Below are 14,145 nucleotides of genomic sequence, written 5' to 3'. Positions count from 1 at the left end.
AGAAAGAGAAGTATTAACAGAAGAGTTAGCTCCTGACTTTATGTGCCACTTTCAACTGTACCTCAGTAAGCTGTCTGATTGACAGTGATGGGGCGGAGCAGCCGTGATGTGTTTGTAATAATCTGACTGGAGTCAGGTTCACTTCTATGCTAATGAGCTAGTGTGTTGGTGGTTTAGCATGACTAATGGCGCGCATCGCTAACGGAGCTGTCTGGGTGTGAGGATGGGAGCAAAGAAGTGCAACAGAAATAAAGAGGCTTTGCGGGAATGTTGTGAAGGAATGAGACAGTGAGAAAGCAAAGTTGCAGGAGATTGCATTGTTAGTCTTAGGGGAAAAGGAAAATACAGTTGAGGCCTGATTCCCTTGGCAGATATGTTCACAGAAGCTGAGGAGCAAGGCAGAGGCAAGAAAATTGCCTTTGAAAGTGCAGCAGTGAATTTGAAAAAGGACAAACAGCACTTACTCCACTAGAACCCTTAAAGTTTTTTTTGTTTTTTTTTATTAATGAAAGAGAATAGAAAAAATGTGAGGCGCATTTGTAAAGCACTTTGTTTTTTTCCCTGTGGTTGATTGATACATGGTCTTGTCACTGGAAAAAAAATAAAGGTTTTGTGTGGATGTGTGTGTGAGATCCCTTGTAGTACTTGAAAAATAAAGTTGTATATATGAATGGCATGTTGGATTTTTTTTCCTGAGCTTCTCTTTGATTTACAGTCTTGTCTATGAAAACACTGGAATTATTTCTGCTGTACAAGCATTTTCATTTCTTGCCCCAATCCAGATTGCAAGTTTGCTTTATCTATCTTGCATGGATTAAACTTCTTGTCACTTATTTATTTAGTGTGGAGATGTTTTGAAGCTTGCTACAAGTACCCATTCCATCCTCTTCTCTCACCCTCCACTTCTGGAGAGTGTAGAATTGTTGATAAGTCGTCTTGGCAGCGTAGCAAGAGTAATCATTTCCCTCCAGATGTTAGAGTTTGGGAAGGAACCAAAAGGGAGTGAAGAGAGGGAGGGATACAGGGGGAAAACCAGCTGCCGCCACTGCCAGTTCCACCCATATACATGAAGTCACCTGCTCCTCCCTCCTCTAAGCTCCCAATACCACCTCCTCCACTCCCTTCTGCTGAATTTCTCCCTCCCTTCTCATTCTCAGTTCTACACATACTGCCTTCTCTGTACCCCAGGAGGCAGCTAGGGCAGGCTGTGTTTACTGCTGAGGTAATTGGAGTAGTTTGGAGAGAGCCTGACCCTAGCCCTGCTAAGGCCCAAGATATATGTGTGTGTGTGTGTGTGTGTGTGTGTGTGTGTGTGTGTGTGTGTGTGTGTGTGTGTGTGTGTGTGTGTGTGTGTGTGTGTGTATACACATATACTCACATGTGTGCATACGCCTGTTTGTGATGACTGGCAGAGAGGCCAGGGAAGGAAAGCAGGCCTTAGCTAGTGTCAGCCCACTAGGGAGCAGACAAATTGGCTTTCACTACTCTGTCTGTCTTTTCTTGTTTCATATTCTTACGCTATTTCTTTCTTCTTCTTGCCTATCTCTCCATCTCTCCACCAACTGGAAGACAATCTTTCACGCTTTCTCTTGTACTTGCTCTGCAGTGCTTTTTCTCCTCCTGTTACTCTTTTGTTCCACTTCTCTTTCTGTATCTCTCACTGCTCATCATTTCATCTGAGCTGTTAGCTGAGCTGAGCTGCATAGACGGTGACTCTTGCCAGATATGAGCAAAAACTCCCCCTCAGCTGCAGTCATAGACATGAGGAAATTCATCCAACCTAATCCAGACGCCTGTTGCGTTTATCTGTGGGTGCGAGGGGAAGGAAAGGACCTGTAGTTGGGGTGTCAGGACTGGAGTGAGGGTGCAGACAGTCATTCGTGTGATGCAGATGCAGTGTGTCATTAAACAATATTGGTTTAAAAAAAAAAAAAAAACTGGCATTAGCTACAGTTTGTATTCATATAAAATACTGACACAAGCTTTGATCAGGAGAGACACAGAAGACTGAAGCGTGACAGTAATTTAGCATGCATCTAGTGACCTCATCGCTGGGTTGTCAGGTAGGCAGTGGGACACGGCTCGTCTACTTTAGCTCATCACACTCCCTTCTCCTCCACCTCCTCCTTCCCTCATCCCTCCGTCTTGCTTGTCCCTGATAGCTTTTACCGCTCTGCTGATTTCACAAATAGGCCTCATTGATTGAATCTGATTCTGGTGGATAGAGCAGCTTTATTGAGTGGCTTTTTTGCTGATGGACAGGAGCGTGAGAGTTTGTGTGTGTGTGTGTGTGTGTATGTGTTTGTTACACATGCATCTGTGCATGTAAGAGATGATAAGAGAAAACTTCCTTTCCCCATTCCTCTCATTCTGTAATCCAGGAGCTATTCCTCTCCCGGGAATTCCAGCAGCCAGATCATTAGACACACATGCACAAAGAAGCTCAGAGACAGACACAGACACACACACAGTGCAGCATCTGAGTGAAGATTTTATTATTTATTGTGCATGCTGACTGAGGAGTCTGTTAATTGTGACGACACCTTGAGCAAGACAACATTTAAGTGTTAACTGCTCTCCCAGGCACTGTTCATCATTTATCTAATCTGTGCTTCTATGCGGGGAAGCTACATGATTTCTAAAGTGCCACCATCATCATCTTTTGTTTTCTCTCCATGTAAATGTTCCTGTCTTTAGCCATTTTTGAGTCTGTTATTTTAAGTTGTTGTGTTGCTCAGACTGTGGTGCTAATATAATGAACACTTTCTAACCCTATATAGATTGCTACAGAGAAAAGTGGGGAAAATGTTGCAAGAGGGATTTTGTGTTTTGATGCAAAAAACGAGCTTGTTTCAGATGTAAAACAGAAATCATCTGTCTGTGTTTGGGGGATTTATCTAGCAAACTCTTAGAGGCTGGAGCTATATCAGCAGCCCTCCACTGAGGATGTACACATTTCACACACAGCAATGCACACCTCATCCTTGCAGCAGCAGCAGCATCTGTGCTCTTCCCCTCTCGCTGCCCTCTATTTTGTCTCTCCTCTCAACAGGCAGTGTGCCACCTATGCAGAGTTGGATGGATGGTGGCACCCTCTTCCCCTGCGCCTATTTAACCCCCACAGCCCTGCAGATCCATCATTGCTCAACACACACAAAAACACATGTAACACCCACATCCCTGAATGCATTTGTCCTGATCTGCAGCCTCCTACTAAGCAACCCCTCAATTGTATTGTCATATACTGTAGAGTTTTGCCCCAGAAATGTGCTAATTAATTTGTCTGATTTTTTTTAGTATTAGTCTGTTGCAACCAAACTGATGCCAAGTTCTTTGCTCTCAGCTTGCTGGAATACTATGTACTTATGAGGGGCTACATCATAATTTGAGAGGCAAGCACGTCAATTTATTTAAATTATAGTTGTGGGGGGTAGTCTGCCTATATGTTATGCAAAGCTTAGGTGCCAGAATGGTTTTAGCAGAATGGATATTCTTTATCCAACTCTCCACACAAGGAATACGAGCAAGATTGTTTGATTTATTGTTGTCACAATAAACATATCGAGCTTTGAAAGCATTACACATACAGTCCCCTTCATTATTTGCCTCTGCTGAAGTTATATTCTTTATTTTGTATTTTCTCTTTACTTTTCATTTCTCATTTTGACTTGTTATGCCTTGATTATACTCCATTGCGGACACAGATAGCATTCGTTCTTGTTATATTTTTTTGAAGTCTGCTTGATATCCACCACCTGCGGCAGTTGTGTAGTTGGGGTATTGCAATGTTAATTCCCTGCGGACAAGACACATTGACATCTGCAGACGTTGAACATATATAATCGAAGCTTACAGGGAGACGCACACACATACAAGGAAGGAAAGAATAGATTGGTGGTTTGACTTATGCGAGTCATTACTAAATAACAGCAGACTTATTGTCCCCCACTGTCTGGACTGTGCACTGTTGTAAACATCATGGTCAGATTGGTCAGAAATGGAAGAAACAGTGATAACAGTGAGACACTGGCTTTAATGATGTCTATTGGCACTGTCTTAGGTGTGATGGGAAGCTATTTCAGGGCTTGTTCATTCATGTGTATGATTGTTTACATAGAGATTGCAGCATCTAATTAGTAGTGATTTTGTCTCTTTGTTGAAGAGGGTTTATTGGCCCGTGTTAGTGATTGACCTGGGCCATGTTCGGTTAGTGTTGAAGCTGCATGTCAAGTGGCCCTTTCCTCACCTCCAAATGATGATGGTGAGGGAATACAATAGTGCTTAGCTACTATTTAACACCCACCTTTTCGCCTTTGTTTTCAATTTTTCATTTACTTTAACTCATTTCCAAATGTGCCAGTTAGGATAAGTTATGGATTTGATTTGACATAATATACTCTATTCAGAGTTGTAAATTAGCATGTCATTTTGAACTAAATTAAGGCTTAATTGATAATTATCTTCTAATTGTTGGTAACATAAAGCTATTTGTTCAATCAACTAATTTCTGATCACCTGGAAAATGTAAACATGTCCATTGTATCACTAGTTATTATTCGTCTTTGATCTGTCTTTGCAGCTTGGGATAATTTGGTATAATTTTCATGCTGTAAGACCTCCCCATTAAAAGAAAAGAGACAGATCACAGTGGAGGTAGTGAAGGAAAAAGAAGTTTCCTTGCTTCATTAATTGGCAGCTCTGTGGTACACTAAACATTGTGCGTGCACGCACAGACACACACACACACACGCGCTGTTGAATGCTGCAACTGCTCTGAAGCCACAGCTTTATATTTAGTCAAGGGAGACCAGCCTCTGTCACTTTTTCTCTTGCTTAACCTCGCTCTTTCTCTTCCTCTCTCGGTGGCTGTGTTGAAGAGGAGTCTCAGGGGAGGGCTTAACTCTGAGCCCTCGTTCTTTTTCCGTTTCTTTCTCTCTCCCCTTCCATGTCTTTTCTTTCCTTATCGTCCTGTGAATGGAGCTGCAGACTGTTGTTGAACTGTGAATTAGTCCAGGAGACACACACCTAGACAAAATAGAGAAATGGAGGAGGTTCGGTATCTGCCTTTCTGTTTTCATTGCTGCCACCCTGACAGGCGGGTTTGCCTTACTCTGCACACGTGAGGCATTTAAATGCATGTACAGAATGTATGTACTTTAGCCATTTGTCTTTGTGTTTGTGAGTTGAACTAGTGAGGGAACAAGCATCACAATTTTACCTTAAACCAGCAGAAGATATAAAATCAATAGCTGAGTTAAGGTTAATCTGAGGTCAGCAAGGCTTCACATGCACCCTCAGGTTTGGTGAATAAGCCGCGTAAGACACTGCTTATATTATGATGTACAACCTGTAAAATCACAGGGGTGGTGGTGGTGGGATTGTGTTGTCATGGTTATTGAATGTTCGGTAGCTTCAGGGGAAATGGAGTTTTGGGGGTGGGGCGATTTGCAGAAAGGGAAAGGGGAGGAATGGATGCGTGTGTGTGTGGGGAGGGTGCTATCTTAATTGCTTTCCGTGAATAATTTCAGTCCCCTAATTTGGCGATAATGACAGTGGCTGCTGCTTTTGTATTTATTTATCCAAACATTAATTGACAGGACTGACATTAGCCAGGGCGGTTATTGCGCATTTGATTGCGCACAAGGGAGCAAAGAAAATTACAGTAATTATCATTCTGATATGGATTATGAATATGCATTCCCACACTTAATGTCTCTGTCAGCATTTTAGTAACAACAAGGCACTCTGCCATGACAGCAGCACTTTAGCTTATCTCATCGCTGTTTCCCTAAACCCAATCCAACCAGTGCTTCTGGAGAGCAGATGACATGTCATGTCCAAATGATTTAACTGCAACCCCCAGACATGTGCTTAGGTGAAATTGTCTTCATGTGGATTGTTTTAGTAGCCCTGTTAACGGGCCTCGGCTCGTGCAAATGTGGGGCGCGTTATTGTGAATATTAAAGTCTATTATTATTGTTATTTATTTACAGGCAGAGGGAGAGGACAATTTGAAGAAGATGCAGCTGATGGAGCTAGCTATTCTCAATGGGACATACAGAGATAACAACGTCAAAACACGTAAGTGAGCTGCAGTGAAAACCACCCACATCTACAGTTTCCACAATCCATCAGTTTTCTTCCATACATAATAAAAACTTTTAATATTTTAATGATATTTTTCCAACATTTCTCATTAACTAATACTGTTTATTTTCATTAAATAAATGTGTAGTCAGATCTACTGTGTACATACCATCAGTACCATCTCTGACTATTAGCAGACCTCTCTCTCAAGCTGTTTTCCAACCATAAGTAGGACTATTTCTATTCCATTTTTCTCCATATTTCTTTTCTTCTCAACCATCCTTTCAGCCATCCTTTCTCCTGCAATCCAGATGCATTCACCCTGTTTTACTTGCTCCTGGCAGACTTTAAATATGAAGCACATTGCTGTATTTTACCTGCTCAGTTCTGCATGTCAGTTGCTAGATCACGTTAGTTTTGTAATCACCAAATTATATTTAAAAATGTAAATGGTATACAGTGCAAACATTTAACTTAATAGCAAGTTAATCTGAACTTGTGCATGTACTGTCTCGACCTTGATTATTTTCTCAATAATTAATCTAAATTTAATTAAAAGTGTGACTAAACTGGGTTATTCTGTACATTTTTTTTTAAATGAAAGTTTAAGTGATTAATTTCTTTGTTGAATTTTTCTCATTTAACATCTGCCTAAATGGTAGCCATGATGAAGTAGCCCACCACCTAACTGCAGTTACAATAGCACTCGATTTAATAGACTTGCCTTTGGGGAATCTTGTGTAGCACAGCTTAAAGCACATGCTAATACTTAACCTCTATAAGAATTATATTTGTGTGTCCATTTGTCATCCAGCATAACTGCTAACTTTGCAGAGGATCAGCATTTCTTTAAGTTTAAATGCTCCCCCACTGACCTTCACATCAAGATTTTGTTTTTGTTTTGTTTTGTTTTTTGCTTTTCTGTGAAAACTGCTTCCTGCTCTTTATAAAGTCAACAGCTCCATTTCTGTTGGCATGCGTGTCATTCAGTTCACCCATATCCTTTCCAGTAGATGAATGTGTAGCTGCTGTGGTGATTGTCTGCTTCACATGCACTGGGGATGACAGCATTATTTCATTATTTTTGTGCTTCTTGTGTTTTGGTGTGAGGGATTTATTTATTTTTTTAAATTTTGTTTGGCAATGTTTATTTTTGTGGCAACAGATTGTCGCTTTTGTGGTTCACCACCATGATCATTGCATGGACTAATTTTCCCTTTTGCTCCTCTCTCTCTCTCTCTCTCTCTCTCTCTCTCTGCCACTTCCTGTTCACCCTTCCTTTCCCCCTTTTGTATTTTCACCCTTCACTTTTCATCTGTGATAATGATCAACCACTTTACACTTTATCTCTTGTCCTCTTTCTTTCTTTCTGTTCCTGTCCTTCACTCTCTTGCTTATGGCAGCCACCCTTGCGTTCTCTCTTGCAGCGGCGGCAGCAGCCGCTCAGGGCCCTCGCCTCATAGCGGCCCCCGCAGGTCAGGTGTTGCCTCCCCCGGCATTGAGGCCCCCAACGCCAGCTGGGGCCCCCATCATGAACCTCATCCGGCCCACTCAGATGGCTGCCATGCTGCCCAATGGCACCCCCACCCTGGTGCCTCCCACACCGGAAGCTGGGCTTATCTACACCACCCCCTACGAGTACCCTTATGCCTTGGCACCCACTTCCCTGCTGGAGTACCCCATCGAGCACAGTGGGGTTCTAGGTAAGAGAGCCTGGGGAAGCATGGGTGCAGCAGGTACAGCGACCAGCTTTAGCCAGCCTGGACAGGAGGGCAGCTTGTTTTACCCCGGAGCCGGGGTGCTGGACGCGGCTTCCATGAGCCACAGTCAGGACTTGTTGAAAGGTAAATATGTCGTGTCCACCTGAGGATCAAAACAGACAAACTCACAGGGTGGATGTACTGATGAAGCTCTTGGTGATGGGATGACCAGCTATGTCGCTCATGGACACTATGTTAAATGGCAAAGGGGGACAATAATTACCTTGTGAGGGCCAGGCTATTGGGAAGTTCTCTATAGACTAAGGATATTCACTGTTTTAGTTATGTTCTTGCCAAACAGTTTTGCTCTCAGGTTTATATTGCCTCTTGTCTGCAAGGTTTATAATAGGTGGACTTGCACTTGCCTCAGTGTGAAACGAGGCACATTGACAGCAGCGCACTCACATACACACAGGTCTGCTCTCTAACCCTTTCATGCACTGGCCTGGAGGTAAATTCAGTCTGGCGGCAGATCCCCTCAGATTTCTGCAGCTTTTGAAATCATTTCTCTGTGCTGTTCTCTGCAGGCAGGTCTTGATGCCTGCAGATAGTCCCTCTCTCAGTCCCACTGGGGATGTTCATTAAATTCCTCCACTCACTCCCTTTTTTTCCTTCTCTCCATTGTCTTAGCTTTACCCCTCTTGAACCTAGGTCTGTTCTAATACCTGACGTTCCCCTTACTTTTTGTCGGGAAGACAGTTCAGTACAAGGGAATAATCTATGTTATGTTTATTCTCAATGTGCTTTAAGCTCAGCTCATCAGCTACCAAAGAAGAAAGGATTAGGTTTGGGCCTGATATGTTCACCATGTGTTATATTGAAGCTCTTGTTAACAAAAGAAAAACTGTTTCCTTTTTTAAGACAGGAGAAACCTTTGTCAGTTGCTTTCCAGATTTAATTTGACACTGTGCTTCTCTAATGTTCACAGATTCATTTGGCAGCAGCAGACACAAGTGTGGTTTTAGCTGACCTGTGTATTTGAGGTGCCTCTGGGAGTCATGTGTAGAACAGACAGGGGCAGCTGACTGGCTTTTCTCTCTTTAACTTGCAGGGTTACACCAGCTTAGTGCATTTTATTTACTCACACTATCGATTGGTGCCTTCAGCAACACAGGGCCCTGTGGAACACGCTCCCTCTCATACTCGCACACACTCACAGACTTGGCTCAGTTTCCTGCGCTACTGTATCAAGCCACCAATGGCTTCTCTGAGAATAAAGAAATGTCAGGCCATCTGCTACTTCAGAGTAGTGTAGTTAGCTGTGTAGTCATCAGCCAAAAAGCCGCTCTTGATAATGCCAGAACAAAATCTTTTTTTATAACTTATTTCACATGTCCTTGCTTCCTCCGGGAATGCCCCCCCCCCCCCCCCCCCCCCCTAAATTCATGCACATATCAAAATTTGTAATACTTGAACATACTGTGGCACGCAAACAGTTTGTTTTTGTCATGCATATGAGGCAGTGTCAACCACTGCAGGAGAAAGAAATCAGTTGTGGCAAATATAGGAGGAAAATGACAGCCTCTGCCGCGAGTGAGCAGATTGACCCAGAGAGAAATGTTGAAAAAGGGAAAGAGAAAATGAAGGAGAGAGGGAGAGGCAGGTGGTGTCTGGCACTATTCAATTACCATCAGAGCTGTATTGGATTTCCCCACCTTTCAAAATGAAGAGACAAATTTCTCTCAGTTCCCCTTTTGGATCCCACAGGAAGAATCACATTATTTTTCTAGACAGCCCTGGAGCCTATACCCTTTACCTGCCCTCTTTTTCAAAGACTCCCCCTCAATATAACTCTGAGCACTGTGGAATTTTAGTACTTAAGTTATGCATTTTTAAATACCAAGTAGATCTCCAAAAAGGTGTATTATTATTTTTTTCTACTGCATTTTTTTCTACATGTTAAAAAAAAAAAGAAGAAGATATGTGTTTGTGTGTATATGTACTATAATCTGTATTATGTTATTCTGTGTATTATTGTATTATCCGAGTATTATAATGGTTAAAAATGTGAATGTTGTTACTGTACAAATGACTGTTTTTGCCCTCCTCAAAGTGAATGGTTTCTAACCTTGTGGACCTGTTACAATCTAGGTGCAATGGCTACTAAAGTGAGACGGCATGACACGCGGGTCCATCCTTACCAAAGGATTGTGACCGCTGACAGAGGTCAGTTTAGTCTCTTAGCTACACTTTGATGTTGACTTATGCATTTTAATGATTATTATATTATGCCTCGATGCCTTAGTTGGGAATTTCTACATTGCCTGTTTTTTTTGTTTTGTTTTCCTGTCCCCCTGCCACCTGTCCTACCCCATATCGCCACACACCAGCTAAATGGTTGATTGTGGTATGCACATTTCGTTTACATTTAGTACTTAACATATACAGTATATGCAGACTGTGTATATATATGTCAAAGCTCAGGCAAAAGCGATGTTGAAAGGTTTGGGTTTTTTTGCAGCTGTGAAGCCAGGACAGGTAGTACTTTGCAGGCAGTGTTGAAAGTGTATAATGACATTCCTCTGATGTGAGATTAGAGCCTAAAATGGGGCACGCTTGTTCCCATACATGATTTATCTCCTCAGCTCATGAGGAGCAGAGAAAAAGGAGACGCATCTCTATACTGTATCATAAAGACATAGCAGGCAGAAGGCGAGTAGCCATGCTGCTACCAAGCCCCATTTCACCTTGAAATTTAAATTTATTTTTAATTTTTATTTTTCTATGGAAGATAGGCACGCACAGACATAAGCTGAGGTAGCTTGCATTCTCTCCAGTGTATTGCAAATATATTGAAATAAAGCTAAAGTACATTTTTAATATTTCAGTTGTACATGAGGTACTGTCATTTTATATTTGAGCATTTTATATCAAATGTATTTATGGTTTTGTGTATATTTATATTATATAAAAATATACTGCTAAATAAAGAGAAAGAATCGGAAAACAGCGATTCATCTATTCATTGCACATATAACACTAGTCTCAGTTGTGCTTCACATAACACTAGTTATTAAGTCTCCTTACCACTAATCACACTGTTTGTAGCTTGCATTCCAACTCGAAAGACACTAAAACACTAGATTTTTGTTACTTTGTTTGTCTGTTCAACCTCTTTGCTTCTGGTTTTTTTTTTTTGGTTTTGGGGGCAATGTGCACTTTATTGAAAACCACAAAGCTACCTTACTCGGGGTGGGGCTTAGCAGTTGGGATCATGATGCGACAGCGTCATGATTGCAGTGAGTTTAGTTGGGTTCACCTCATATTGGCAGGGGATTAAGAGCAGGGGGCGACGTAAGAGATTGCATTCATTTTATTGTTAAAATGATGTCATTCCAGTCTCTTCTTGCTGACACTAATATCCTTTCTATCTTTTTTTTTTCTGTTTGTTTTGTTTTTGTTTCTAACCACCTAGCCGCCACCGGCAACTAACACATGACCTTCTGACCTCTGAACTCTTCACCCAATGACGAGCCGCCCCAAGCCTGCCTGCTGATCAGTTAACTGGTAATTGCCTTTTGCTAGCCTCTCGGACGCAAGTGAGAGAGAGAGAGGCGCCTGCCCATACAGTTACCCTAACACGTTCTGACAAAAAAAAAAAAAGTAGAAACAACGCAGAATCTTCACAGAAACACAACGAAAACCCAACAAAGTTGTGTGTTATTCATTTTTTTTTTCCCTTTGTTCATTGAGTTCGATTCCCATTCTTTCTCTTTCTTTTTCTTCATGAATCATATACTGGGTGGATGTGTTTTGTGGTATGACTCACAAATCTGCACTGAATTATATAGCAATAAAGACCCCCACCCTGCCCACCCTCCCCCTCCTTTAATTACTCTGATCTGGTGACCTCACTTGTATGAATCAAAGTTGAGTATTTATTTGACGCAAACCATTTGGTTTCAGAGTAATGGCCCTCAGATGTCCCCACCCCACTCCCACCTCCCTCAAAATATAGATATAAGAGCATCTACCTGCTCCCACCCTGTTCCAACACCCACCTACGGGGAGAGAAAAAGAAACGGAAGGAAAGAGAACATACACTCACATTAACTTGTTTAATTTCTGTCATTTTCACATGTAGTTCAGTTGTTGAGCTCTAAGATGTATTTTTGAGCTGACACATTCTGGGTGTGCCCCTCTAAACAGCTTTCTGTCTTGTTTTTTTTTTTTTTTTTAAAGCATGGCTGAAATGATTGCTAAAGGAGCTTTTTATGATTTGTATGTTTTGTTTTTTTTCTCCTGTCTGTTTGTAATGCTTTTCGTTTTGAGTCATTTTCTCCACTTGATTTTGTCCTTTTTTTTCCATATTTGACTAATTAGCTTTGCTTAAAATTGACCAGCCAAAACCAAGGCGAGGTGTTTAGCGCTGGAAAACAGTACACAAACTAATGTTCAATGCAGGCTGCAGAAACTAAGAAATTATGAAGGGTGAGATGGGAAGGTCACTATTTGGGCTGTTGGTTCTTTGTGTGTTTGTGTGTGTGTTTTAATTAATACTACAATGAAAGTAGGGTGTGCTGAGGCTTCGGGGGACATTGCCCCCCATCCACACTACATCCACTATACAGTGCCTGATGTATTTTGAAAAAAAAAAAAAAATCTCAATGAGTTAGCTGAGCTGTGATCACAAAGACAAAAAAAAAAGTATTAAGTGTGCATATTTAGCCAAAGGGTTTGCCAGTGAATTATATATCTGCAGTTATGCATCTGTCTCACAGAGGGCTCTCTTTGTGATTTTTAGAGTTTAAAAGGGTGTGAATTTTTAGTGCCTGCCTTCAGCTGTAACAGACAGTCAGCCAGATGATTTCTCACCCATTACTGCTCTGTTTTGTTCTAAGGTGAAGCGATGGTAATCAACACTAAATCAACCTGCTACACAGTGACAGTAAAGGGGGGAGGGCACTTTGAAGTTCTGTACATAAATGCTTTTGTCATGTTACCTGGATTCTATAGTGAGTTGTTTCATCAGCCACATTGCCAAGCAAATGTTTTATTTTGCCATTTTAATTTTTTTCATCTCCACATTTGACTAATTCTTTTTTTTTTTTTTTTAATGTACTTTAAGTTTTAACCCTAGTTTGAAAACTTTACATGAGTTGGATCGTGCAGTTGGCGTAAACGGAGCCTCCTTGCATATTAGGAACTTAATTGTTTTTTTGGTTTTTTTTTGTTTGTATTTTTTACTGATGAAATTTCTTTTTTGACTTGAGACAAACTATCCAAAAGCGCATCCACAATGTGTCACACCTCCCTCTGATCATAGTCTAGCTTCTGAGCCCACAGTCTTTTGTTTAACTCTCTCAAGAAAAAATAGGATGTGAAAGCCATGCCTGCCTGTTCAAATTGCTTTATACATACGTCTTATATATATAAATATATATAAATATATAAAAATGTAGATATGTCATTGCATATACAAATACAGAAGAGAACAAAAAATAGATAATTTTACAGGGTGCTGGAGATGAGAAAAAAATGAGATCTATTTTTGGCAATTTTAGCTTTTGATACTTTACTTGCAGTTACAAAATCAGAAAAAAAAATAAAGAAAAAAAAGTTTAAAACCGTATAGGAGAAAATGGAAAAAAACCAAGTGGGGGAGGGGGGCTGGGGGTGCGCTGTTAAGCTTGAATATGATTGGAAAAGGAAGACCAAAACAGTCACAACCCTCGGAACGTTAGCGAGCATCAGAGTGAGACGGACGCCTAGCGAGCTTAAAAGGATCAAATCAAAGTGCCTTATCTACAGTGATTTCTGTTTTCTAGTATTCCAGTTGTGTTCAATAATATCCAGCACCCACCGAGATGGCGCAGAGAGGAATGGCTGGTGTTACACGCTCTGAAAGGATGAGCAGGGTAGCTGCCACCATAACGTGGCGTTACCGAAGTTATTCTATGCAAAAAGAATAGCAGTCGTTTTGACCAGCTAAAAATATGTGCCATGGTTTTGTCTTCCTGAAATGATTTTTTTTTTTCTTTTCCTTTACCTGATGGCCCTTTACTCTGCTATATGAGCAGATTTTATTCTCTTTTTATTATTATTATTTCGATTTTAATGATCAAACGAGCTATTGTCTTGATTTTTCGTGACTGTGACTAACTTCCTAGAACAAACCGAACTGCCAGTAGTGACCCAGTAGTCTGCCGGAACATGTTTTTGATCATGAGCTGAGAAAAATACATAACATTCAAGGGAGTGGGTGGAACAGCGGGGTCGTCCTCGTCACGCCTGTTTTGTTTCAGCAGCTGCAAACTGAAAGCATCCAGTCCGCATCTCTGAGTGTCGGCTTGACAGC

The 14,145-nt window shown here is 41.2% G+C and overlaps 1 protein-coding gene across 5 annotated transcripts in view; it reads left to right on the top strand.

Moving 5' to 3' along the window:
• qkia (QKI, KH domain containing, RNA binding a) overlaps positions 1–13,838 on the top strand; it is a 78,238-nt gene extending 64,400 nt beyond the window's left edge. The window contains exons 5-8 of one of the 5 annotated variants that reach the window (XM_030718118.1): positions 5,994–6,081; positions 7,515–7,790; positions 9,939–10,013; positions 11,263–13,838. In XM_030718118.1, the coding sequence (XP_030573978.1) occupies positions 5,994–6,081; positions 7,515–7,790; positions 9,939–10,013; positions 11,263–11,279 (456 nt within the window). In that variant the 3' untranslated portion in view covers positions 11,280–13,838. Of the gene's footprint in view, positions 1–5,993; positions 6,082–7,490; positions 7,932–9,938; positions 10,697–11,262 lie in introns of those variants that run through there. The other 4 variants (XM_030759221.1, XM_030759222.1, XM_030759220.1 and 1 more) reach the window with 4 other exon arrangements.
• Positions 13,839–14,145: the final 307 nt, after the last annotated feature.

Source organism: Archocentrus centrarchus, chromosome 22, assembly GCF_007364275.1.
Source record: "Archocentrus centrarchus isolate MPI-CPG fArcCen1 chromosome 22, fArcCen1, whole genome shotgun sequence".
Lineage (NCBI taxonomy): Eukaryota > Metazoa > Chordata > Actinopteri > Cichliformes > Cichlidae > Archocentrus > Archocentrus centrarchus.
This window is presented reverse-complemented; position numbering and strand designations above follow the sequence as displayed.